The 27,304-nt window shown below is 47.2% G+C and overlaps 1 protein-coding gene across 1 annotated transcript in view; it reads left to right on the top strand.

Annotated features, from left to right (window-relative positions):
• Positions 1-27,304, top strand: part of HCN4 (hyperpolarization activated cyclic nucleotide gated potassium channel 4) — a 161,108-nt gene that overhangs the window by 100,262 nt on the left and 33,542 nt on the right. Inside the window, exons 4-5 of the mRNA XM_032789147.2 lie at positions 6,086-6,304; positions 27,025-27,171. Of these exons, the coding sequence (XP_032645038.1) occupies positions 6,086-6,304; positions 27,025-27,171 (366 nt within the window). The remainder of the gene's footprint in view (positions 1-6,085; positions 6,305-27,024; positions 27,172-27,304) is intronic.

The following is a 27,304-nucleotide window of genomic DNA, read 5'->3' as shown; positions in this document are numbered from 1 at the left end:
ATAAAAAAGAATCTGACACATCAGAAAAGGACAGACAAACAGTGACAAGTTTTTAAAGTGCTTGTACACAAATGCTAGAAGTCTAAATAATAAGACGGGTGAACTAGAGTGCCTCGTGTTAAAGGAGGATATTCATATAATAGGCAACACAGAAACCTGGTGGAGTGGGGACAATCAATAAGGGACAATCATTCCGGGGTACAAAATATATTGGAAGGATAGAACAGGTCGTGCAGTGGGTGAGGGGGGAGTGGCACTATATGTGAAAGAAACTGTAGAATCAAATGAAGTTAAATTCTTAAATGAATCCACATGTTCCATAGAATCTCTATGGATAGTAATTCCATACTCTAATAAGAATATAATATTAGGGATCTATTAACGACCACTTGACCAGGACAGTGATAGTGACAATGAAATGCCAAGGGAGATTAGAGAGGCTGTAAAAATAAAAAACTCAATAATAGTGGGGGATTTCAATTATCCCCATATTGACTTGGTACATGTCATCTCAGGATGAAATGCAGAGACAAAATTTCTCGATACTTTAATTGACTGCTTCTTGGAGCGGCTGGTATGGGAACCCACAAGGGGAGAGGCAATTCTTGATTTAGTCCTCAGTGGAGCACAGGATCTGTCCCAAGAGGTAACTATAACAGGATGGCTTGGAAATAGTGACCATAAGATAAAAACCTTTAACATTTCTGTGGGAAGAACACCTCAACAGCCCAACACTGTGGCATTTTATTTCAGAAAGGGGAACTATGCAAAAATGAGGAGGTTAGTTAAACAGAAATTAAAAGGTACAGTGACTAGAGTGAAAATTCCTGCAAGCTGCATGGACACTTTTCAGAGACATCATAATAGAGGCCCAACTTAAATATATACCTCAAATTAAAAAAACGCAGTAAAAGAGCTTAAAAAAAGCCACTGTGGGTTAAACAACCATGTAAAAGAAGCAATGAGAGAGAAAAAGGCATCTTTTAAAAAGTGGAAGTCAAATCCTAGTGAGGTAAATAGAAAGAGCATAAACACTGCCAGATTAAGTGTAAAAATGTAATAAGAAACACGCAAAAAGGAGTCTTGAAGAGCAACTAGCCAAAAACTCCAGAGGTAATAACCAAATGTTTAAGTACATTAGAAGCAGAAAGCCTGATAAACAACCAGTGGGCCCCTGGACAATCAAGATACAAAAGGAGAACTTTAAAAACAGTGAAGTTCATTGTGAAGAAACTACATGAATTCTTTGCTTCAGTCTTCAAGCTGAGGATGTTAGGGAGATTCCCAAACCTGAGCCGTCCCTGTAGTGGACAAAGTGAGGAACTGTCACAGATTGAAGTGTCACTAGAGGAGGTTTTGGAATTTAATTGATAAACTTAACAGTAACAAGCCAGATGGACTTCACCAAGTTCTGAAAGAACTCGAATGTGAAATGGCAGAACTATTAACTATGGTTTGTAACCTGTCCTTTAAATCAGCTTCTGTACCAATGACTGGAAGATAGCTAATGTAACACCAATATTTAAAAAGGGCTCTAGAGGTGATCCAGCATTACAGACCGTAAGTCTAACGTCCAGTACTGGGAAAATTAGTTGAAACAATAGTTAAAGAATAAATTGTCAGACCACATAGAAGAAATATAAATTGTTGGCAAAAGTCAACATGGTTTCTGTAAAGGGAAATACAATCTTACTAATCTATTAGAGTTCTTTGACGGGGTCAACAGACTTGTGGGCAAGGGGGATCCAGTGGACATAGTTACTTAATTTCCAGAAAGCCTTTGCGAGGTCCCTCACAAAAGGCACTTCCATAAATTAATTGTTCATGGGATAAGAGGGAAAAATCCTTTCGTGGATGAGAACTGATTAAAAGACAAGGAACAAAAGGTCAGAATAAAAGGTAAATTTTCAGAATGGAGAGTGGTAACTAGTGGTGTTCCCCAAGGGTCAGTCCTAGAAACCATCTATTCAACTTATTCATTAATGATCTGGAGAAAGGGTAAACAGTGAGGTGGTAAAGTTTGCAGATGATACTAAACTGCTCAAGATAGTTTAAGACCAAGCAGACTGTGAAGAACTTCAAAAAGATCTCACAAAACTAAATGATTTGGGCAACAAAATTCAATGTGATGAATGTTAAAGTAATGCACGTAGGAAAAAATAACCTCACTATACATACAATATGATGGGCCTAAATAGCTACAGCTAATCAGGAAAGAGATCTGTGAGTCATCATGGATAGTTCTCTGAAGACGTCCATGCAGTGCGCAGTGGCAATCAAAAAAGCAAACAGGATGTTAGGGAATCATTAAAAAAGGGATGGAGAAAAATGAGAATATCTTATTGCCCTTCTGTAAAATCCATGGTACGCCCATATCTTGACTACTGTGTACAGATGTGGTCTCCTCATCTCAAAAAAGATTGCTGGCATTAGAAAAGGTTCAGAAAAGGGCAACTAAAATGATTAGGGTTTGTGGAACGGGTCCATGTTAGAGAGATTAAAGAGGTAGGACTTTTGAGCTTGGAAAAGAGGAGGACTAAGGGGTGATATGATAGAGGTATATAAAATCATGAGTGGTGTGGAGAAAGTGAATAAGGAGAAGTATTTTACTTGTTCCCATAATAAAGAACTAGAGGCCACCAAATGAAATTAATGAGCAGCAGGTTTAAAACAAATAAAAGGAAGTTCTTCACACAGTGCACAGTGAACCTGTGGAACTCCTTGCCTGAGGAGGTTGTGAAGACTAGGACTATAACAGGGTTTAAAAGAGAACTAGATAAATTCATGGAGATTAAGTCCATTAATGACTATTAGCCAGGATGGGTAAAAAATGGTGTCCCTAACCTCTGTTTGTCAGAGGGTGGAGATATCACTTAATCATTACCTGTTAGGTTCACTCCCTCTGGGTCACCTGGTATTGATCACTGTCGGCAGACAGGATACTGGGCTGGATGGCCTTTGGTCTGACCCAGTACAGCCATTCTTTTGTTCTTATGGGTGTCAATGCAGCCACTGCATTGAGGGGTGGTCGGGTTTCAATCATGCTACCTCACCAGCCTAAATTAGGAGCAATGAAGGATTATGTGCAGACTGTGGCTAAACTGCCCTTTTCACTTCTCCTGGTGTGCACTGAGCTCTGAGACTGGCTGCTCCATGTTTGCCTTATGCTTCTGCTCTCCAGTGATGTGTCCCAGATCTTCTTTCTTGGGCCACTTTGCACTGGATGTGTGTGTCTTCAGCTGGTCCCAGTCACACACATGAATGAACGAACATACTTGGCCTCTGCAATTTCTCCAGAGGCCTTTTCTGCCTTCCCAAGATAAGATCCTACAAGCCACTGCTGGGGATCCAAATTCTCCCACAGGCTGTGATGCTGCAGCGTCTGGTGCAGGAGCCCCCTTGTGCCGCTCTCCTGCCCAGCATCAGCCTTCTGCTCACTTCCACCAACCACTGACCTACTGTCTCTAATGCAATTTGATTAACACAAACCACATCCATTTAACAGGGAAGGTTCATTACACAGAGAGGGAGAAAGACTGCTGTGCTGCCTCTGTGCCCTCACATGAGTGGCAGCTGACATAACTGGTGCGGTCAATCTACTGCCCACCTCACAAGTGACATGTCATCAAGGGCAGAGGTCTGGCCAGGGCAACTGGTCCAGCTCACAATCTCAGAGCTCCCTTTAGCCTTTCAGTACATAGACAATAAGCCAGGTGGGGAGGAGGGCTAACGATTGGGGAGTGTGTGCGTGTCATTGTGTAAGTGATGGGGCTTTTTACAATGATGGCTCTGTGATTGCTAGAATGATGAGGGCCCAGGGAAAGGGAAGGTGGGTAAATACCATAACTTCAATGGTAGCGGTAAGGGAACAACACATTCATTAAAACAAAACCTAGTTTGAGGTGCTCTGACAGCTCAGAGCTGGTTCCGCTCATGGCACAAGACCCCAGGTAGTGACAGATGCTCCCAGGAAAACCTCCAACCCTTGCTTGGCTAGGAACCGCACAGCCTCAAAAGAGAGTGGGGATGGAAGGGGTGAGGGCATAGCCAAGGTGTATGGAGGATACACCTATTCAGTGCACAACCCCTGGCAACGTCCATCCATGAGGTTCCTTATGGAGCACTGTCTGCAAGTGAAATCTGTGCTCCCATTCCGAGGTGCAAATACTGCTCCCCTTGGCAGAGGTGTCCCCACTGGCACATGAGTGGCCCATTTTGTAGTAGGGCTCTGAATCTGCAATTGTCAAGTTGTCTCAATGGCAGGAGACATTTTCCAATGGACTGGGTTGAACTGGCTCCTTGTTTGTTAATAACACCAGCCCAGAGAGTTTGGCATGGTGAGGAGCTGTATCTTTATGGGGCTCTGAATGGGCTACTTCTGTGTTCCTTTTGCTGCTGCTTTTGTTGTGTTGTCCATTTTTAATCAGGACATTATACATATGGCCACTGAATATAGCCTGGGTCAGACTATTCTGAGTCTCTGTCCACTTGCTTAGCACCCACGAACACTCTGCAGAGGTTCCAGCTGTTCTTGGCTGCCCAGAAGTGGCAATAATATGCTCTGTCTCCATCTATGCTAGTGGAGCTTCTGACAAGTTTCCCAGTGAAGTTGGTAATGTTGGGAGTCCTGTTGTAGATGGGTCACCAACCTGTTCTCCCCCATTGTGGTTAGATCTCTCCATGGTGGGCAGTGTCCAAAAACTTCTGGGGGCCCATTAGCATGAGGCTTCCCAATGCTGCTGCAGGGTGGAGCTGAGCCAATGGTGGGAAACTCCTAGGAAACGTCCCTGGTGTAGACAGGGTCTCTCTGGGTGGTTAGTAGAACTATTCTTTGGTTATATTACACTCAGCCACCAACCAACTCCTCCCCACAAAGATCTTCCCCAAGCTGGTTTGCCCCATGTTATTGGCACAAGTCAATCCGTAACATTAACATCTTTCTAGGAACAGAAGAGTGGTGAATTTGTGGGTTCTTCACTGTCACTCATGTAACCACAGTGAAGATATTGTTCATATATGTTGTTGCAGCAGTGTGTGATGACAATGTAATGACCGAGTAGGATTTTGTGGGACGGACCATAGAACCATCACTGCACCTCTTCTGTAGTTAATAAACTTATGTTTGGTGTGTGAACTCAGTCTAGTTTGAGTAGTTTAGAAAACTTCGAACTTGCCTGCATTCAGCCCTGTCTAGTTCTGTAGCAGTTGGTGTGCTCCTGCTGTTCATTTCAGCACAGAGCCAGGACTGCGCAGACTGTCCCAAGAAAGCAATGAATCGATTTGCCTTTCGTTGTGACACCTTAGTGCGTCCCTGCAATATGGTCACCCATGGCTTGTGCTGCTCCTAGGGAGAAGTACTATTTTACACTGAACCCCTGATCTTGGGGGAAAGGGCTGCCTGGACATTATAAATACTAACTTACCTTCACCCCTTCATGCCTGTTCAGTTGGGGTCTGGCACTCCTGAGCAGGAGAGTAAATCAAAGACATACAAGTGATGTTAGAACACAACCCCTCAAGGGGTTCCAAATACCAGCTTGGAGCAGGTCACTTGTGGTACCCTCAGCTGTTCCCCAGCTTAACCAGTTTTTAGGCAGAGCAGTGATTTGCTGCAGTTCCTCCTCCAGCACATGAATCACCCTGTAGCCTTTTTGTGCTGTGATTGATGGCGCTGCCTAAGTTCATCCTGGGCTAGCAGCGTGTTAGTCTCTCTGGGTTCCCTTTGCAGAAGGTTTTGCTGGAGCCAGTTTATGCAATTGGTATAAATCCTAGCCATGATTTTCAAATGTTGGTGCCTAAATTTAGGCTTCTGTGCCCAGAGTTAGGCACCTAAATAAAAGATCTAATTTCTTCAAATATACTGAGTACCCAGCTGTTCTCAGGGGAGTCGATGGGACTGCTTGGTGTGCAGCCCTTTGGGAATTAAGCCACTTGTTTAGGTACCTTAAATATGGATTTAGCAGGCTAACCTTAGGCATCTGTGTTAAAAGTGTCTGTCCCAGGGAATGTCTCCCTGGCTTCCTCCTTGTGTCCTGTAAAGCTGCTAAAGCCTTGTCTGTCTGTCTGTCTGTGTCTGTCTCTTTAGAATGACTCCTGGGGGAAGCAGTATTCCTATGCACTGTTCAAGGCGATGAGTCACATGCTCTGCATTGGCTATGGGCAGCAGGCTCCCGTTGGCATGTCAGATGTGTGGCTTACTATGCTGAGCATGATCGTTGGTGCCACCTGCTATGCCATGTTCATCGGCCATGCCACAGCCCTCATCCAGTCTCTGGACTCCTCAAGGCGGCAGTACCAGGAGAAGGTAAGGACCCTGCTTTGCCACAATTAGATTAGTGCTGAGGTATCACCAGTTTATGGATGATTGGTGTCTTTTCATTCACTCAGAGAAAACCCCACTGGTCCCTAGGAAGAAATCAGCATAACAGCCGGAGGAGGCTGACTGCAGGGAGGCCGGCCAACCCATGACTCCACTCTCTTTCTAAAGGGATGCTATCAACTTCAGTGGTAGCTAAATTTTCACCCACTTTGTCTCTTTCAGGTTTGGTTTCAAAGCCCATGTCAATCTTCCAGCGAGCGCTGCTGTTTTTTAGCCAGGCCTTTCTTTAAAAGTATCAATTCGAACAACTCCAGTGCTTGTGAGCAACCCTGTGCTACCATATTGCTGCACGTAGCTCAAAGCACGTGCGAGCCAAACAGACGAGTAGGCTGTGTAGCTGCCAGATTCACCGCAGGGCGATGCGGTGGCCAAATGTGATGACGTTACAGTGTCATGCTATTACATTGCACCCTTGTGTGTTAGCTGATGCAAAGTCAGGACAATAAGTCTGGTAGCACAGTTCTGTGATGGAGTTATTTTGTCCCAGCTGATACAAAAGAGCAGGAGTTCTAACTTAATTTGAAGCAGCCAGGTCCTACATGGTAATGAAGAAGAAAAAGTGCTTGTAGAACTGTGTGTAGCTGTGGGCCTAGAGTATAGGTGCCCAGAAGCGAGGAGTCTACTTAACAACAGGGGAGTTTGGTTACCTCCATACATGGAGACAGGCACCTACCACTGGTCAATAGAATTCAATCACCTCTGGACAAGGAGGTAGGTGGTCAGGGGAGCCAAGGTACCTCCAGATTGGGAGGTCTAGTGGTCAGGGTGCTAGGAGTCAAGAGACCTGAGTTTTAATCCAGACTTGGTACTGATTTGCAGGGTGACATTAGGTAAGTGATTTTCCATTTCTATGCCTCAGTTTTCCCATCTACAAACTTGGGGGGTGATTATTATTTATATGGGTAAAGCAACATGTTTTTAGGCTTCATAGAAGTGAGTTTTAAGGAGACACTGGAAGGAGATGGAGGGATAGAATTATGGGTCTGGTCAAGAAGGAGATTCCAGCCATAGGAGATCAAAACTGGAAGTGTGAGGAGGAAGAAACAGGAGTGGCCGGTTGTGTAGCTTGCACAGAGAGCAGGGGCAAGGTAGGGAGCAACAGGGAACAAGAACAGAAGCAGGCAGGGCCTCATTTGTGGGGGGAGCTTGAACCTGAATTTGATTGAGAAGTTGAGACGGAGCCAGGAAAGGAACTTGAAGGGAAGCTGGGTATGATCAGAGCAGCAGGCAACATAGATAATTTTGCCACTATGTTGTGGATGGTTTGGAAGGGGGAAAAGAGAGAGTGAGGAATGCAAAAGTGAAAGAGCCTGCAGCAGTCACAGTGCAAATTGTTCAAGTGTGTGTAGAATGTTTATAGAAATATGTTTGAAATGGCAGTGTGTAAGTTGACGACTGATTTGCAAATTCAGCTGCCTGGACTTGGTAGCAACAACTCAGTTTGCATCTGTGGGTCTGGGCAGTAGGGTTTGGTCCAGCCAGATTTGAAGTCCAGGGTGGAATGTGGCCTGTTTGTGTTTGATTCTGATCAATGTGCATAGTCCAGAGCTCTCAAGCACCAAACAGGAAATAAGGACACAGTTTAGCCATGGGGATTGGAGTGGGGGATGGTTGGAGGGGTGTAACATTTAAAGCAGGAATAGAATTTCAGGGTGTTGTGAATGAGAGGTTAATCCTGCACGTACCTGAACATCCCCAGGGAAATCTTATGGCAGAGTCAATGAGCAGTGAGGACATAACAAAAAATGTATTTTGTGTGTGCTGGTTACAGCATATTCATTTCCCCGGGGTTTCTCTCAGGAGCATAGCCACACAGAATCGAGTACATTCAATTTCCTGTTGCAAATGGGGCAAAAGATGGCCTAAAAATAAATATATATTTACTTTCTGCATTCCTGGAACTTGAATAGCCATAATTAAAAATGAGTCTGCTTCATGATTTTCAGCTCCCCAGCTCAATTTAGCTCAGTCCTCCTGGGACAGCATTTTTTCTGGAGCATATTAGAAGCAGAGAGGTTTGGAGGGTTGATTTGGAGAGGCAACCATCAGGCTGGGATTTATCCTGAGTTGTTGTTTGTATTCCTGCTGTGCCTAGCAGTCCTAGTTGTGGACCAGGTCCCCACAGTGCTTTGGGCTGTGCATCATTGGAATGGACGTTCTTGTGCAGTGGTCCGTACTGTTTGTCCGGATGGGCTGTTTCATGGGTATGATGGTGGTGGCCCTGCGCGGAGGAGCAGACGGAAAGTGTTGGTCGGGGAATCTTTTATTGTAGTCTTGGTTTTAAACAAAACTTTCAATCAGGAAAAGGTTCAGATTCAAGCTTGCAGTAAAGTTTTAGGCTGGCTTATATTTTAGCCAAGCCAGTTTGCTCTTGCATTAGAAAGGCCAGTTGCACAAACAGGGCTTTGGAGGGCCAGAACTCAGGGCCAGATTCTGCAGTCATCAGTGGGAGACTTGTCTGAGGAAAGAGTGCATGAGGTGGCCCTACCTTCTTCAGTTTGTGATCTGAGCCATTGAATGGTTAGACAGCCTGCTTCAGTTCTAGCTATTGATCGCCCCTTGTGCCCACCTCTCGCTGAATCTAAGTGCCACATGTACAAGAACAAACAGATCCTCATAGTGCTTCATGGGGTCGGGGAGCTGAGACACAGTGAGATTCAGTGACTTGGGCCTGGAATTGAACACACATCATGGGCGACCAAGCCCCGTGTGTAACCGCAAGTGCATCCTTGCTTTTGAGCATCTTTCGTCCTTCCCTTGCATCAAGTCTGGCAGGGCACTGGCACAGCAGTTCCCCAAAGGTACCCCTGGCCTGCTGGTGATGCTGCCCAGATACCTCCAGGTAACTGCTATGCACAGGGAAAGGTCCCACAACAGAGAGATGCTGGCTCATTTGGCACATGAGCTGGGCTCAATCCTGGGGCATGCTCCATGCCGTCAACTCCCAGGCTCTTCGGTGGGAATTGAGGGCATTCAGCACCTCAGGGATCCTTTTCCTGCCATTGAAGAAGCCTTTGGCCCTTAGGTACCTTGGTCCTTCCTGTTTGCCGCCTGTGGTTTGTACCAATCCAGTCTCCTGAGGGCTGTGATACTTATGTCTCAGCTCGGTTGTTGGGTTAGTGTGCAGGTGCTGGGTGGTGCTGGTGGCCTGTGATCTCCAGGAGGCCAGGCTCGATGGTCTGGTCCAGTGGTTCTTAACCAGGGGTATGTGTACCCCTGGGGATACTTAGAGGTCTTCCAGGGATACATCAACTCATCTAGATATTTGCCTAGTTTTACAGGAAGCTACATAAAAAGTAGAACTGTCAAGCAATTAAAAAAATTAATCGCGATTAATCATACATTTAAAATTAATTAAGATTAATCGCACTGTTAAACAATAATAGAATACCATTCTGTTAAACAATAATAGAATACCATTTATTTAAAAATGTTTTCTACATTTTGTAAGGTATTTATATGCCAGATGCGGTAAAGATTCATATGTCCCTTCGTGCTTCAGCCACCATTCCAGAGGCTATGCATCCATGCTGATGACAGGTTCTGCTCAATAACAATCCAAAGCAGAGCAGACCGATGCAGGTTCATTTTCATCATCTGAGTCAGATGTCACCAGCAGAAGGTTGATTTTCTTTTTTAGTGGTTTGGGTTCTGTAGTTTCTGCATCGGAGTGTTGCTCTTTTATGACTTCTGAAAGCATGCTCCACACCTTATCCCTCTCAGATTTTGGATGGCACTTCAGATTCTTAAACCTTGGGTCAAGTGCAGTAGCTATGTTTAGAAATCTCACATTGGTACCTTCTGTACATTTTGTCAAATCTGCAGTGACAGTGTTCGTAAATCAAACAACATGGGCTGGGTCATCATTCAAGACTGCTATAACATGAAATATATGGCAGAATGCAGGTAAAATAGAGCAGGCGACATACAGTTCTCCCCCAAGGAGTTCAGTCACAAATTTAATTAAAGCACTATTTGCCTAACAAACATCAGTATCATGGAATGGTGGCTGAAGCATGAAGGGGCATATGAATTTTTAGCATATCTGGCCACATAAATACCTTGCAACGCCAGCTACAGAAGTGCCATGTGAACACCTGTTCTCACTTTCAGGTGATATTCTAAATAAGAAGCAGGAAGCCATATCTCCCATAAATGTAAACAAACTTGTTTTGTCTTAGAAATTGACTGAACAAGAAGTAGGACTGAGTGGACTTGTAGGCTCTAAAGTTTTACATTGTTTTGTTTTTGGGTGCAGTTATGTAACCAACAAAATCTACATTTGTAAGTTACACTTTCACAATAAGATTGCACTACAGTACTTGTATGAGGTGAATTGAAAAATGCTATTTCTTTTGTTCATCATTTTTACAGTGCAAATATTTGTAATAAAAAATAATATAAAGTGAGCACTGCACACTTTGTATTCTGTGTTGTAATAGAAATCAGTATAGCAGGAAATGTAGAAAAACATCCAAAATATTTAATACATTTCAATTTGTATTCTATCGTTTAACAGTTCAAATAATGAAGATTAATTTTTTTAATTGAAGTTAATTTTTTTGAATTAATCGCATGAATTAGCTGCAATTAATCGACAGCCCTAATAAATAAAACACTAATGAAGTCAGTACAAACTAAAATGCCATACAGACAATGACTTGTTTATACTGCTGTAGATACTATGCACTGAAATGTAAGTACAATATTTGTATTCCAAATGATTTATTTTATAATTAGGTGGTAAAAATGAGAACAGGGGGAGGGATAGCTCAGTGGTTTGAGCATTGCTCTGCTAAACCCAGGGCTGTGAGTTCAGTCCTTGAGGGGGCCACTTAGGGATCTGGGGCAAAATCATTACTTGGTCCTGCTAGTGAAGGCAGGGGGCTGGACTCAATGACCTTTGGAGGTCCCTTCCAGTTCTGTGAGATAGGTATAAGTCATTGTTCAGTAACAGTGTGCTGTGACACTTTTGTATTTTTAGGTCTGATTTTGTAAGCAAGTACTTTTTAAATGAGGTGAAACTTGGGAGCATGCAAGACCAATCAGACTCCTGGAAGTGGTACAGCAGTCTGGAAAGGTTGAGAGCCACTGGTTTGGTCCCTTCTGGCCTGGAACTCTGTGGTTCTGTGATGGGTCCTGACTGAGCACTGCTTATTGTTTCCTGCCTTGCCTTGAAAGGGCTGATTGTCCAGTGACATCCCAGGGAGGGTAGAAAATGGCTGCTCCCAAAGCTGTGAACTTTACACCCAAAGGCGCTTTGCCATGTAAATGGTGCAATTCAGCCAAGAATCCCCCTGGCATCTTGCTGTGTTAGAGCAGACTTGATGAAGCTTTTCTCCCTTGTTGAATCTGACGTTTTACATTGTTTATTCCCCCTTAGCCATGTCACAAACCCATGAATCCCCCTCCCTGCCTATCTGCCAGCCCGTCCTCTTCTCCAGGCTCCCTCCAGCTCTGCTTCTTCTGGCTGCACTGGCGATTAAAGGTATTGTGTAAGAGGAGCTCAGGTGTTGGGCTTCCAGCAGGGCCATGTGCACAGGTGGGGGGAGGGTGACATGGGCTGTCAGAGGAGGCCAGGCTCAATGACAAATTTGCCACTGTTCATCTCCAGCTGCTTCCACTCTCCTGATCGCTGCGCCGAGAAGTCCTATTGATTTCTCTTTATCTGAGAACTCAGCAGGATTAATATTAATGGGAAGTCATTATTCATCCCCCTTGATAGACTTTGTAACCTTGAGCCAGCTGGGAGAGCTGAATGTACTGCTGCCCTACTTCTTTGAACAGGACAGAGAGGGCTGGGCTCATAAGAATGGCCATACTGGGTCAGACCAAAGGTCCATCTAGCCCAGTGTCCTGTCTTCCAACAGTGACTAATGCCACTTGGTTCCTCTCCATGCTACCCATTCTAAGGCAGCTGTAAATATATAGTTACGTACAGTACTGTTCGGTAAATATTTGCATGTAGCCCCAGACTGGCTTGTCACTGCCCCAAAGGGGCAGCATCAGTTCTCATGCACAGTCATGGGGGACTGTTGGCTTGTATGGGTTTTTTTTCAAAGAGGTATTAAAACACAGGTGGGCAAACTTTTTGGCCTGAGGGCCACATCCGGGTGGGGAAATTGCATGCAGGGCCATGAATATAGGGCTGGGGCAGGGGGTTTGGATGTGGGAGGGAGTTCGGGGTGTGGGAGGGGGTTCAGTGTGCAGGAAGGGGCTCAGGGCAAGGGGTTCGGGTGCAGGAGTGTGGGGTGTACAAGGGAGCTCAGAGCAGGGGGTTGGGCTGCAGGAGGGGTGCAGGGTGTGGCAGGGGGCTCAGGGAAGGGGGTTGTGGAGCGGGGTGCAGGAGGGATTCGGGGTGTGGGCTCAGGCATGAAGGAGTGAAATCAGGAAAACCATATCACACTTGGAGTTGCAACTAGCAAGAGATGTTAAGAGTAACAAGAAGGGTTCTCAGGTATGTTAGCAATAAGAAGAAAGTCAAGGAAAGCGTGGGCCTCTTACTGAATGACAGAGGCAACCTAGTGACAGAGGATGTGGAAAAAGCTAATATACTCAATGCTTTTTTTGTCTCTGTCTTCACAAACAAGGGCAGCTCCCAGATTGCTGCACTGGGCAGCACAGTATGGGGAGAAGGTGACCAGCCCTCTGTGGAGAAAGAAGTGGTTCAAGACTATTTAGAAAAACTGGATGAGCACAAGTCCATGGGGCTGGGTGCGCTGCATCTGAGGGTGCTAAAGGAGTTGGTGGATGTGACTGCAGAGCCATTGGCCATTGTCTTTGAAAACTCATGGCGATCAGGGGAGCTCCTGTAAAAAAGCTTATGTAGTGCCCATCTTTAAAAAAGGGAAGAAAGAGGATCCGGGGAACTATAGCCAGTCAGCCTCACCTCAATCCCTGGAAAAATCATGGAGCAGGTCCTCAAGGAATCAATTCTGAAGCACTTAGAGGAGAGGAAAGTGATCAGGAACAGTCAACATGGATTCACCAAGGGCAAGTCATGCCTGACTAACCTAATTGCCTTCTATGAGGCGATAACTGGGCAGGGCCACCCAGAGGATTCAGGGGGCCTGGGGCAAAGCAATTTTGGGGGCTCCTTCTATTAAAAAAAAAAAAAGTTGCAATACTATAGAATACTATATTCTCATGGGGGCCTGGGGCAAATTGCCCCACTTTCCCCTCCCCCCCCGGGCAGCCCTGTAACTGGGTCTGTGGATGAGGGGAAAGCAATGGATGTGTTATTTCTTGACTTTAGCAAAGCTTTTGATATGGTCTCCCACAGTATTCTTGCCAACAAGTTAAAGAAATATGGGCTGGATGAATGGACTATAAGGTAGATAGAAAACTGTCTAGATCATCGGGCTTAACGGATAGTGATCAACAGCTCCATGTCTAGTTGGCAGCCGGTTTCAAGCGGAGTGCCCCAAGGGTCGGTCCTGACGCCGGTTTTGTTCAATATCTTCGTTAATGAGCTGGAGGACGGCATGCACTGCACTCTCAGCAACTTTGCAGATGACACTAAACTGGGAGGAGTGGTAGATACGCTGGAGGATAGGGATAGGATACAGGGGGATCTAGACAACTTAGAGAATTGGGCCAAAAGTAACCTGATGAGGTTCAACAAGGACGATGCAGAGTTCTGCACTTAGGACGGAAGAATCCCATGCACTGCTACAGACTAAGGGCCGAATGGCTAGGAAGCAGTTCTGCAGAAAAGGACCTAGGGGTTACAGTGAACGAGAAGCTGGATATGTGTCAACAGTGTGCCCTTGTTGCCAAGAAGGCTAATGGCATTTTGGGCTGTATAAGTAGGGGCATTGCCAGCAGATAGAGGGATGTGATCATTCCCTTTTATTTGACATTGGTGAGGCCTCATCTGGAGTACTGTTTCCAGTCTTGGGCCCCACACTACAAGAAGGATGTGGAAAAATTGGAAAAAGTCCAGCGGTAGGCAAAAAAATGATTAGGGGGCTGGAGCACATGACTTATGAGGAGAGGCTGAGGGAACTGGGATTGTTTAGTCTGCAGACGAGAAGAATGAGGGGAGATTGATAGCTGCTTTGAACTACCTGAAAGGGGGTTCCAAAGAGGATGGATCTAGACTGTTCGCAGTGGTACCAGATGACAGAACAAGGAATAATGGTCTCAAGTTGCAGGGGCAGGGGGTTAGGTTGGATATTAGAAAAAACTTTTTCACTAGGAGCAATGGAATGGGTGACCTAGGGAGGTGGTGGAATCTCCTTCCTTAGAGGTTTTCAAGGTCAGGGTTGACAAAGCCCTGGCTGGTATGATTTAGATGGGAATTGGTCCTGCTTTGAGCAGGTGGTTGGACTAGATGACCTCCTGAGTTCCCTTCCAACCCTGATATTCTATGATTGTATGAGTAGTGCTTTAGAAAGGGGCTCCCAGATGCCCAGTCTGGGGCAATAACCCTTTATATCAGCCAGCTCAAGGAGATCCCCAGCATGCAACAGGTGCTGAGGTCTGGGTGCATCAATCTTATTCAGTAGTTTTCAAACATGGGTACGTATACCCCTGGGGGTATACAGTAGTCTTTTTGGGGGGGTACATCAACTCATCTAGATATCTGCCTAGGTTTACAGCAGGCTACATAAAAAGCACTAGCAAAGTCAGTACAAACTAAAATTTCATCCAGACAATGACTTGTTTATACTGCTTTATATACTGTACACTGAAATGTAAGCACAATATTTATATTCCAATTGATTTGTTTTATAATTATATGGTAAAAATGAGAGAGTAGGTTTTTCAGTAATAGTGTGCTGTGACACTTTTGTATTTTTAGATCTGATTTTGTAAGCAAGTAGTTTTTAAGTGAGATGAAACTTGGGTTGGGGGTACACAAGACAAATCAGACTCCTGAAAGGGGTACAGTAGTCTGGAAAGGTTGAGAGCCACTGATCTTATTGACTTTAGCGTATATATGGGTGCACCTGAGCCTGTGGGAGGGTGAGTGTACATGTGAAACACTGTGCATGTGCGTGCATACAGGGGTGGGATGGTGGGAGTTAACTGCATGTGCAGCACATACCTAGCCAATATGTACAAATCGCTGTGGGCCAAACTAATCCACGGCACAACTCCAGTCTTGCCAATGGAATTACACCAGGGATGAACTGGCCGATTGCAGGAAAAGGCTAAGATTTTGACATCTGTTATTTTCGTGAGTGAATCTCTGCCGAGGGTGCATGTTTTGGTCCCGTAGCCATGTGCAGCAACAATCTGGCCTGAGAAGAGCGTTTGTGTGTGTGTGTCTGCACATGTTCACAGTGAGGAGAAAGCTCTTGTCATTAGCAGTTCAGTATATTCCATGTATGGGGGGAAGGGAAGGTTCAACTTCATTATCAGTTTTCAAATTCATTTCTGCACATGCACGGGAAAATAAATGAGTAATGCTGAGAGCCGAGCCTCCCTGCTGAGCAGTGACCCCAGCGGGAACAGGAGGTGTCTACTCCGTGAGCGCTGATTGGAATTGCACAGTCTCTTTGTTCCCCACCCCCACCCTTCCATTGTCCTTTCCTCCTGCTCACTGCTGCAAAAGGAGCGTTGTTTTCTCCATTACCCCAGCCTCTCCAGACCCGCTGGCAATGAATGTACTACCCAGGGCAAACTGAGTGCACAGGCTGGGATGGTTGAAGAGCTGTGTCCCAAGGAAAATCCCAGCCCCAGGGCTTAAGGATACGGCCTGGCGACCAGTGGCTAAAGGGTCCTATACAGCTGTGCGGGATGCTGCCCAACTGTAATCCACTCTTGCCCCAACCAGCCTGCTTGAATGTGCTGTTCTGATCACAGGCTGTGTTGAAGGGCAGGTATGGACGGCCCAAGGGCTTGCCCAGAGATAGCAGTAGATGCGATGATCCAGTGGCTCCGGAAGTTTATTTCCATGCTGTGGGATCTTTGTTCAAATCCGGCCACCCTTGTGGATGCCTCCCCTGTCAGATCTGATCTTGCATCTGTCTTAGGGCTGCCTCCACACAGACACCCTCTGTGCTTAACTCGTGCCAAGTCAGAGCCCCAGCTCCATCGGGCTTGGCAGCTCATGGTCCCAACCCCTCTGGGCTTGTCAGCTCATGGCCCTGGCACCTCCGGGCTTGCTGCATCAGTTATTAATGTAAAAAAAGTGCTTGGGCCCTAGCACCTCTTTCATTACAAATTGAGCACTGGACACCTGTATCAGTGGAGGTGGGTCTTAGGACCTGCACCCACAATCTCCCTCTCTTTCCAGCTGCACTTGCACTCACCCTCCCCACTCCCTCAGTCTCCCCTGCAATAGAGATGTCAGCTCAATAAGGGCTCAGTCGTATTTGGCTCTGGATGGGTGTCCCCTCCATTCCAGCTCCCTGATCCCTTTGTGTTCAAAGGGGCCAGAACACCTGCCAGGATTGGGCTCTAGCTTTACATCAGACCTCACAGACTCTGTTCTGTGAAGATTTATTGACCAAACCTGGAGTTCCTCTGTGCTGTGTTCCTGATTCAGCCTGGGATCAGGCCTGTTGGATCCATCTGTCATGATGCTTGGATAAGGGATGTCTCCCCAGCCTGGAGACAAAATCATGCAAATGAGTTCTTTGAATGGCTTTTCCTCCCCTCACACATGTTGATGCATAGGAATGTTTTGTCTGGCACTACAACCCATCATCCTTGCTGGGGCACACCTCCTGGGGGAGCACCCGTAAAAGCAGGCAAGCCCTACACTGCACCTCCACTGTGTTATGCACTCAGATCAACCCCTAAGGGTATGTCCATACTGCATTGGGAAGGGAGCCTCTCAGGCCAGGTTGACAGCAGGCTTGCGCTAGAGCACTATGAACAGCTGTATGGGCACTGCAGCTCGGGCTCACATGCCAAGGGGTGAGGGTGGACTTGAGAGTCTGAGCTCCAGCCAAAGCTGCAATGCCAAAGCAACATCTACCTGGCTGTTTTCAGTGCACTAGCCTAAACCCCACGAACCCAAGTGTGTCAGCCTAGGCTGGGAGGCTCACTGCCAGGTGTAGAGTGACTGTACCTTTAGGGTGTGTCTACATAGCAAAAGCCCCTCCTCCACTTAAAACAGCCATGCAGACACCTTGGCTGGAGCTGGAGCTTGGCACTGAAGCCCATATATATGGTTATTGTTAGCACCATAGCACAAACCCATGTCCGCAGACCCGGACTCTGAGACTCAGTGCCATGAGGTTTTGTTTGCTGTATAGACACCGGGTGAAACCTGGCACAACTCCTATTGACTTCAGTGGGGCCAGAATTTCACCTCCTGAGCATACAGACTGCCTTGTGTGGGTTAAAGGTAACTATTCCCCCACCACAGGGGATGTCCCTCTCATTTGCAGTCTGGCGGCAGAGAGCAGCTTTTTCCTTTTCATCAATCTGGTAATTGACCCTTCCCCATCACAGTCCAGCGATGTGAGGATGTGTTTCAGACAATCCCCTGAATGGGGACTGATTAACAGCCTGGTGCGGCAGCAGAGGTGGCTGATGGTCATGGCTGGACTGTGCCTGGACCCTGCATGGAGAGTGGAAAAACATACACTGAGTTTTCAACCCATTTCTGGGGGGAGGGGTTGTAATAGAACAGGAGATAAGGATCCTAATTCTGCTTACACCCATGTTAATCAGGAGTAACTCCACCGGAGTCACTGGCGTTGAGTCACTGTAGGATCAGGCCCAGATTGTTCTCAATATTTCAGTGTGATATATGGCTCCTGAAAACCCTCCTGCTCAGTACAAAAATAGAGCCAGGGCTGAACAGTAAAAATATGATCCCGATCTGAACCCCAGTTTTTAGAGGAGCTGAGAACCAAGATATTTGGTGAAGAGTATTTGCAAAATGTGGCTTTGGATCCAAAAGCAGCCATCAAATGTTCCAGAAGTTGAGAAGTGGATAGATTTGGGGATTAGGTTTAGTCCTATCTTTAATAAGAAATCAAGGTTGCATTACTACAGCATCCCAGAATCACCTGGGCGTTGCTATGGAAAGGATATACAGAACAGACTAAGGCCCTGCCTATACAAACACTACCACACCTGCTTCACTTTACACACCGAAATAGTCCTGGGAAAGTCCGTGGGAGTCCTTGTCTGTGTGTGAAGCTAAGTATGTGTGAAAGTATTGGCAGGATCAGTGTCTAATGTGACAGATTGCACTGATCTTGATTCAAGTGAAAGGTGGGGACTGGAGAAGAGAGGAGTGAGTGGGGAAGGCCAGGAGTGGGAGGAGAGTAGTTCTTCCTATGTGCAGAAACCTTCCTTGCTGATTCCCTGAGAAAAGTGTCCACATCTATGATATTATAGCTGTCACATGGAGCCATAACAAGAAGCAATGGGGTAAAATGGGTTTAAAAGTGTTCGGCACCCAAGAGCTTTGAGTGAACTGTGCGGAGAAGGGGGAATAGACAGAAAACTTGAGTGACCCACCCTGGGAGAAAAAGATTCCTGATTAGATCCTTCCCTTCTAATACACTAGTGTTGCCTTCCAGGGCTTGCTGGGAAAAGCAGACTTGAAGAAGATGAATTGAGATTTAAATCCCCCATATTTTCTTCAGAGAGATTCAAATAATCCCTAAATGAGTCTTTTTGGGTTGAACATGGGGGTGTCACTAATCTCTGCATATGTCACTAAGCTCCGGGCAAATTCAAGAGCACAAGCGAGGGAACTGAGCAGATGACTGCAGGAGAGACGCTGGGCAAAATGGACCTAGACATAGTGTTCACCTACAACTCACACTTCAGTCAAAAGAAACAGTGTCTCTCTCTAACAGATCCTCTCTGAAGAGTTCTCTGTCCACAATTCCTGCAGTGCATTTTCATTTTTGGAGCAGCCTCTGCATTTGTTGGTTCTGTCTTGGACCAGAACTGTAGGTGTTTAAATGCTACATGAAACACTGTGCATATGTTAGTCAGGGACCTGCTGATGGCAGGACATACCAGGAAGCTTGAGATCTCCTGTGCAGTTTTCAGGTAAAGTTCAGATAAGGATAAACATTTTGGGGTGCAGAATGGACCCACTGAGCCTTTGGCAAGGTGGGGTAGTGAGTCTTTAATGCTCTGTTGAATCTGTTGAGAGATGCTGGTTGGGCAGGAGCAGGGAGGGAGAGCTGTGGTTTGAGTCACATAGGGGTGTGGCTGGTGGGATGGCTCTGGAGACACAGGTCATGGAGTGCCTGGTCTGTAGACAAGGCCGGCTTTAGGCCTATTCCACCAATTCCCCCGAATTGGGCCCCATGCCTAAAAGGGCCCCGCGCCCAGTGAGAATCCCTTCCTTGGTTAGAGGAGCCTTTTTAATTTTTATTCACCTGGCGGCACTGTGGGTCTTCGGTGGCACTTTGGTACAGGTTCTTCGCTCACTCTGGGTCTTCGGTGGTGAGTCCTTCACTTGCTCTGGGTCTTCGGCAGCGGGTTCTTCAGTGCTGCCGAGGACCTGGAGGGAGTGAAGGACCTGTCGCCGAAGTGCCACCAAAGACTCGGAGCACTGTCCAGTGAGTCCAAGCCCCGCATGGTTTTTTTTACATGGTTTTTTTTTTTTAAGTCATCCCTGATAGGGGCCTGTCAAAACTGTTTGAATTGGGCCCCGCATTTCCTAAAGCCAGCCGTGTCTGTAGAGATCAAAGGCAACTGACCGCAACTTAGATTACACTGAGATGAAGCAATTGTAGGAAAATTGAGTTCAGTCTAATTAGCAGAGTTTATCCTGTGAGCAAACAACCCAAGTGTTTCTGGCATTTAGCTTTTCCAGTGAGTTCAAAGGAGCAAGATCAGGCCCTCTTTAATTTTCAGCATCGAGCTGAGCAGGGTGTAGTTCCTCTTTGACTCAGCACTGAATAGCGGTGGGGACTGAGCACTAGCCAGTGGCACAACAAGAACACTCACCTTCCTGGCAGCAGTTTGTATCTGTGGCTGCAGCAGGTAATCTCAGCATTGCTAACCCGAATCTCTTAGAGGATCAGCTGCTGTGGGGGCTCCAAGGAAAGACGTAGCCAGAGCAGAAAGATCTGGAACCCTGTCATTCCTAGGACTGCCTCAGAAATGCACTGCTAGTCTGAGGAACCATCTTTCCATCTTTAAATTCATAGTCTGATAGCTCGGAGAATCTCAGGCCAGGTCTACACTGCGACTTTAAATTGGTTTAATGGTCGATATACCGATTTAACGCTGTATCCGTTCACACGACGTCGTCATTAATATCGAGTTAAACGGCTCCTTCAATCGATTTCGGAACTCCTCCCAAACGAGAGGAGTAGCGCTAAATTCGATAGTGATAACTCGGATTAGGGTTCATGTGGACGGAAATCGACGTTATTGGCCTCCGGGCGGCATCCCAGAGTGCAGCACTGACCGCTCTGGACAGCAATCTGAACTCGGATGCAGCGGGCAGGTAAACAGGAAAAGCCCTGCGAACTTTTGAATTACATTTCCTGCTTGCCCAGCGTGGAGCTCTGATCAGCACGGCTGGCGATGCAGTCTGAAATCGAAAAAGAGCTCCAGCATAGACCGTACGGGAGATACTAGGTCTGATCGCTGTATGGGGAGACAAATCTGTTGTATCCAGCTCCGTTACAGAACACGAAATGCCAAAGCGTTTGAATAAAAAACTCCAGGATACACAGCGCTGTGTGACAAGCGTAACGGGAAGCCAGAGACTCAAATGGACGCTCATGAAGGGAGGGAGGGGGTACTGAGGACTCCAGCTATCCCACAGTCCACAGCAGTCTCTGAAAATTATTTGCATTCTTGGCTGAGCTCCCAATGTCTGTAGGTTCAAACACAGTGTCTGGCGTGGTTCAGGGAACAGCTCCTCAGTTTATTCCCCCCCACTACCACGTGAAAAAAAAAAGGGAAAGATTGCTGTGCTATGGCGTTTGCTCAATGCACTCCGCGAAAAAGGCGCCAAAGGGTTGTCTGCTGCCTTCACAAAGGGAGGGGTGAGGCTGTACCCAGCACCACCCGGGGCAGTGTTTTCTGCCCCATCAGGCACTGTGCTCTCAACACGGAAGTGGGAACTATGGGATAGCTGAGGAACAGCTACCCACAGTGCACCGCTCCTGAAATCGATGGTAGCTTTGGACCATGGACGCAAACAATCGATTTCGGGATCCCACTGTGGACGCGCTAAACCGATTTTATTAGATCTGTTTTGTAATATCGGTTTAAGCTAATTCGAAATAATCGTGCAGTGTAGACGTACCCTCAGACATACAAGCACATGCCAGCAGAAAGCTGTGATTTGCATAGCAATGGTATAAGGCATATGTCCCTAGCTCTGGGAGGTAGGGGAATGTTTAAATTCACATAATTCTGATTACCATTTTACTTTTAATCCCACTTCAATACCAGCGTGATTTTTAACTTTCTCATCAATTGCTAGACTAGACAATTCATGCATTTCAGCATCTGAAAGCAGCTTGGAACCCTCACTTTCAAATGCTATAAAGCAACAACCTCTTACTACTAATGTCAGACCTGAAGAGGGTGGGGAAAGCAAGAAGGTAATTGGAACTACATTATTTGATGGTGTGTTACCTCTTAACCTGCTTTACTTAGAAACTCTTTGGTAAGACCAGTAAATGCTTGCCAATCCTGGGCTTGGACCAGGAATCAGAAATAAAGGAGCTTAACTCCTGTGCATGCATTTTATTTCTATTAGTCTTCAGTGCAGGCTGCAGCAGGATAGCAGAATGTGATATGTATGCAGAGTGCCCTCTGTACTGCATTCTCATTAATGGGAGACAACAATCAGTCACTCTCCTCCCAGCAGCTCCTTCTCACATTGGGAGGATCCAGCCTGCTTTCTTGGAATGTTAGTGGATAGGGGCGGCTCCAGGCCCCAGCACGCCAAGCGCATGCTTGGGGCGGCAAGCCGTAGGGGGGCACTTTGTCGGCACCGCGAGGGCAGCAGGCAGGCTGCCTTCTGCGGCTTGCCTGCGGAGAGTCCGCTGGTCCTGTGGCGTCAGTGGACCTCCTGCAGGCATGCCTGCAGAGGGTCCGCTGAAGCCGCGGGACCAGCAGACCCTCCGCAGGCAAACCGCCGGAGTCAGCCTGCCTGCCGTGCTTGGGGTGGCAAAATCCCTAAAGCTGGGATTACTTCCTACTTGTGTCGGGTGGCTGCAGCTCCCAGCCCTGGCTCCGCAGGTGAGTTCTCCTCATCTGGGCAGGGATAGGGAAGGGAAAACAGCAAGCAACATGGGGGAGGGGAGAAGAGGAGTGAATGGGGCAGGGCCTCGGGGGAAGAAGCAGGGCAGGGGTAGTGCTTTGTGGGGAACAGGTGAGGTAGGGTGGTTCCGACACTCCTGCTGAAGTGTCTGGTTTTTAAATATTACCAAGTTGGCAACCCTAGCTCCTCTGCAAGTAGGATCAGCAGTCTGCTGTGGCAGAAGGTCACGGGGACATCCCCACATATTTGCTTCTGATTTACTCCCACCTGTGCTGCACAGAAATGCTCCCCCACAGCCAGTTAGGAATAAGTAGCCACCAAAGAAGCCACTAGACTGCTCCTCTAGTCAGCTAAGAGACGGTGCTGTAGAGCAGCGCTGACTACAGCAGTCATCTCCCTGCCTGTGTGTTTGCAGCGTTCCCATGTCCTTGCTGAGCAGAGTCTCAGGTCTGGATTTGTCACCTGCCAGGGTGAGCCACGGGACTTTCTAGAGTCACATAGGGATGAATGACACACTTAGGAGAGCCCTGGGTATAGACATGCAGCTGCCCACTGCCTTGAGTGCCACATGGCCACACAGCTGCCATCCCAGATGTCCTTTCCCCACTGCTCCCCATCTGATGTGCCATAGAAATCATTGCACAGCTGCCCCATAACCTTGCAGTGGTGTCTGTCCATGTTAAACTGACAAAGTCCTTTCTTATATCTATAAGTCCTCTCTTTTATAGCCATGAGACAATTGGAGTATGTAGGAGCCCCACAGGACACTGTGCAACTCAAAGCTTTCCTGGCTTAGCATGGGGTCCAGGGCATTGTAGATCTGGTGGAAAGGTTTTGCCAGAGCTGGTGGGTTTCAGCGAAGACAATGCTATCAATATTGGGTTTCTTTGCTGCAACAGTATTCCTGGTACTCATGATATGAGAGGAAGGATGGTCTCATTTAAGATACTGGACTGGGACTGAAGAGAACTGAATTCATTTCTGGGCTCTGCCACATATTTCCTGTGTGATCTTCGGCACGTCACTTAATCTCTTTGCATCTGTGAAATGGGGAGAATAATACTGTCCTTACTCCCGCTTTTTGTCTTATCTATTTAGAATGTAAACTCGTCAGGGTGAGCCCTGTCTCTCACTTCGTGTTTGTATGCCCTCTTGCACAGTTCCCCACAACCTGTCTTGGCCCACTCTTGCACTCTTGAGGGAATGTTGTTTATTTGTGGTTCCGGTTCCACTGAAGGCCTGTTTCTCTCCCGGCGCTGCCCATGTCCTATCAAATGAGCCCTTGCATCCCCATTAAGTGATGCTGTGGAAATACAAATACACAGGCAAAACTATAGCCAAATTAGACTGGCGGGTATCTGCAGTGCAATAGGACTGTGGAAAAGGCCAACACAAATTTGGTCTCTGGTGGCCACGCATCACGAAGTAGGGAAAGTGAGGGATGAGTGCGTAACTGCTGAACAGAAGAGGGTGATGGAGGGGTTGTTATGTGAGTGGAAAATGGGGACAAACTGTTTTGCAGCTTTTGCTAAATAGCTTAGCTAATGTTTGGCTGTATCTGTCTGTCTGGTCTAGTTAGTCTGTACGCCCTTCAGGACAGGGTCTGTGTTCTACTGTTTGTACAGTGGGGCCGTAATCCTGGCTGGGGCTGTTAGATGCTAAAGGAATGCACATAGTAATAAAGAGGGTAATGGACTCTCCTGGGCCATTTGATTCCAGTGGATCTATGCTGATTTACACCAGCACAGGGGCTGGAATATCGCATTCCTGTCTCGGCACCTCATAACTAGAAGGACTTTGGCAAACTAGAGGGAGTTCAGAAAAAAACAGAACTAATCAGGGGACTGGAGTAATTGATTTCTATGGGAAGATTCAAACTTCTAACTATTCACAGCTTGGTGAAGAGGTGCCTAGGAAATGGAATGAGATAACGCAGAGTGGTTCAAAGTGACTTAACTAGGATGAATGGAAAGAAAGTAAGGAAGAGAAAACCTGGCTGAATAGCAGGCTGTGCGCTTGGTTCAGTTGTGATCTAATGGATCTAACACTAGACTAGGTCTCAGGAGACCTGGCTTCTGTTCGTGGCTCTGCTGCTGACCTGCTGGGTGACCTTGAGCATGTCACTTTATCTCTCTGTGGCTTAGTTTCTCTTCCAACCCTTTGTCTGTCTTGACTGTTTAGATTGTGAGTTTTTGGGGGCAGAGGGTGTACTGAGTTTTTGTACAGCGCCTAGCACAATGGGACCCTGATCTTGGTTGGAGTCTGCAGATGCCCCTGTAATACATGTGGTTGTTATTTGTTACTGATTTGTATTACCATAGCATCTAGGAGCCCCGGTCATGGCCCAGACCCTGTTGTGCAAATGCAGAACAAACAGTCCCTGCTCCAAATTGCTGACAATCCAAGTATAAGACAAGAGAGAACAGCTAAGGAGTACCAGGGAATAGTGAAAAGATACTGGTCAGCATAATTGTGGAATAGTTTCCCACGCCTGTAATGTTTAAACTGTGCAAAACCCTGTTACATGTGTAATAGGAAACAGGCCTGCCCTGGGAGGGAGAAGGGCTAGCTGACCTTGCCTGTGGAGAAATGTAGTGATTCTGTGAAACTGAGGACCAGGGAGATGGAGAGTGAGCCTGGGACAGATATAAATGCCAACAGAGGTGTGAAGAGGACCAAGTTAGTACACTAACCTTCTGCCTGTGGAGATTTGGGTTCTAGTTCTGTACAGGCCATTCAGAAATGAAACAGTGTTTGGTCTCATTCCAATTCAAAAGCCAGCACTAAATTCATAGCAGTTGGCACCCTGGAGGTGCACTGGTGGAGCAGTGTGAGGGGCTCAGGACTGGCAATGCAGGGGCTGTTGCCATGGGAGGACTTGGGTGCATTGAGTATTCTGTAGGAAGCTGGCATGATGCCTATTGGTAATTGTGCTCTGCCACCGCTAGACAGACCTGTTAGTTTCTTCTCAGGATGGGACTAGCACTGAGATAGCAGGGGTGCTCCAGGTCAGAGCTAAGCTGTATTGACGGAACCAGGAGTGAGTGCATGCAGGACTGCAATGCAGGGGTAGAGATGGGATTGGTGGGTGCTGCATATCAGGACTGAAGAGTATTGGCCAAGCTGTGTGGTTGCCCATTGCTGGACCAGTAGGGAATGCAAACCGTGATGGCTCGGCAGAGCTGTGTGGAATGCAGGGCTATAAGTCCCTGCTTTCCTGTGTGGTGGCGGCTGCCAGAACTCAAAATCATTATTCCAAAGCCTAGAAGAGCTGGGAGTGGAAAGTCTCAAGTGACTTTCTAGCACTGACCTCCTCCGCCATTAATAGATGAGGTGATGGGCTGCCCTTAGACGTGATGTGCACGACAGCCTAACAGTACTCCAAGCAAACCTCCCCTGGCCCATTATTTTCATCAACTGCTCAATCTAAGGCCATTGCTGATCTAACCAAATGGGGCAAAAGGTCATTCCCAAGTGACCAGCATGGGCCTTCCATGTTCATTCCTAGTGGGGGCCCATCCAGGTGAAGGTAATGGCAGACAGGCAAGAGGTGGGATGAGGGCAAAGGAAGCTCAACCATGTACCTGTTCTGAGGACATGTAAAGGGGACTTTGGTCTCCTGGGTGGTCACTGATATGCCTGGGGTTCTGGGTATTAGCTTTGCAGGAACGGGAGCATTTGCTCTTCAGTCAGGTGAACTCTTGGCACTGAGCTATTAACTCTCATTTGGCAGGAGCTGAGTAACCCCATGTGGGTTGCCCCTGAACTGAAAATGAAAATGAACAGTTTAAGCCTGAGAACAAGAGCAGAAGAGGTTGGGTCCAGTCCAGTTGGGCAGGGGAGTCTAATGTGGGGACAGGGGAGGGATTCCAATGGCAAGAATACTAGTGAGAGCTTCTGTCTCTAAACTTTCAGTTGGGAATCCACTCTGAGTCCTCTGGACATGAGATTCTGGCTGCCAGTACCCCACCCAGTGCTGGGAGGCACGATGGAGGGGGCAGGTGTCTGCTGGGAGCTCAGGATAGGGCTGGCTGCACACAGAGCACATGTAGGGAGGAGAGGTGGAAACCAGTAGTAGGGTGGTTTGGTGGCTGGGGAGCACCAGGCAGGTGGGAGAGAGCTGGGTGGGTGAGGTGGAAGGGAGAGGATCCTGGGTCACCGAGAATATGTGTCTTGCGTTCCTCTGTCCAACTGACTGAGGAAAAGTCACCCTTACTGTGCTAAGGGTTAAAAAGTGTGGTAGCCATTTCTGAGGAGTGTGTGAATAGCCTCTGAGCTCCTCTGGCTCATTGGCCTCTGCATCACCTGGCTCTGCCTGACACAGCAGACGCAGGTCGGTGTGAAGGAGGCAGGTGTAGCCACCATCTGAGATTTGCTCTGACGTGCACAGGCATCTGCAGCTAAGATGACTGGAGAGGTGCCGTTCGGCGTTATGTACCAGTAATGTCTTGCTTTTGCTTGTCTCTGTCTTCCTGCACAGTACAAACAAGTGGAGCAGTACATGTCCTTCCACAAGCTCCCTGCCGACATGCGCCAGCGGATCCATGACTACTACGAGCACCGCTACCAGGGCAAGATGTTTGACGAGGAGAGCATCCTGGGAGAACTGAGCGAGCCCCTGCGCGAGGTAACGAGGGGTGCCCTGAGTGTTCATTGGCTGAGTGGGGCCAGGGCTCCTCGCTCCTTTGCCTGATCCAGGTTACAGAACTGGCAGTGACTGGAAGTCGCTGCTTTCCCAGTCCCTATCTTTGTCCTGTGCT

This window comes from Chelonoidis abingdonii, chromosome 9 (genome assembly GCF_003597395.2).
Source record: "Chelonoidis abingdonii isolate Lonesome George chromosome 9, CheloAbing_2.0, whole genome shotgun sequence".
In the NCBI taxonomy this organism is placed as follows: Eukaryota; Metazoa; Chordata; order Testudines; family Testudinidae; genus Chelonoidis; species Chelonoidis abingdonii.
Note: the sequence above shows the minus strand (reverse complement) of the source record. Positions and strands in the feature narration are given on the sequence as shown.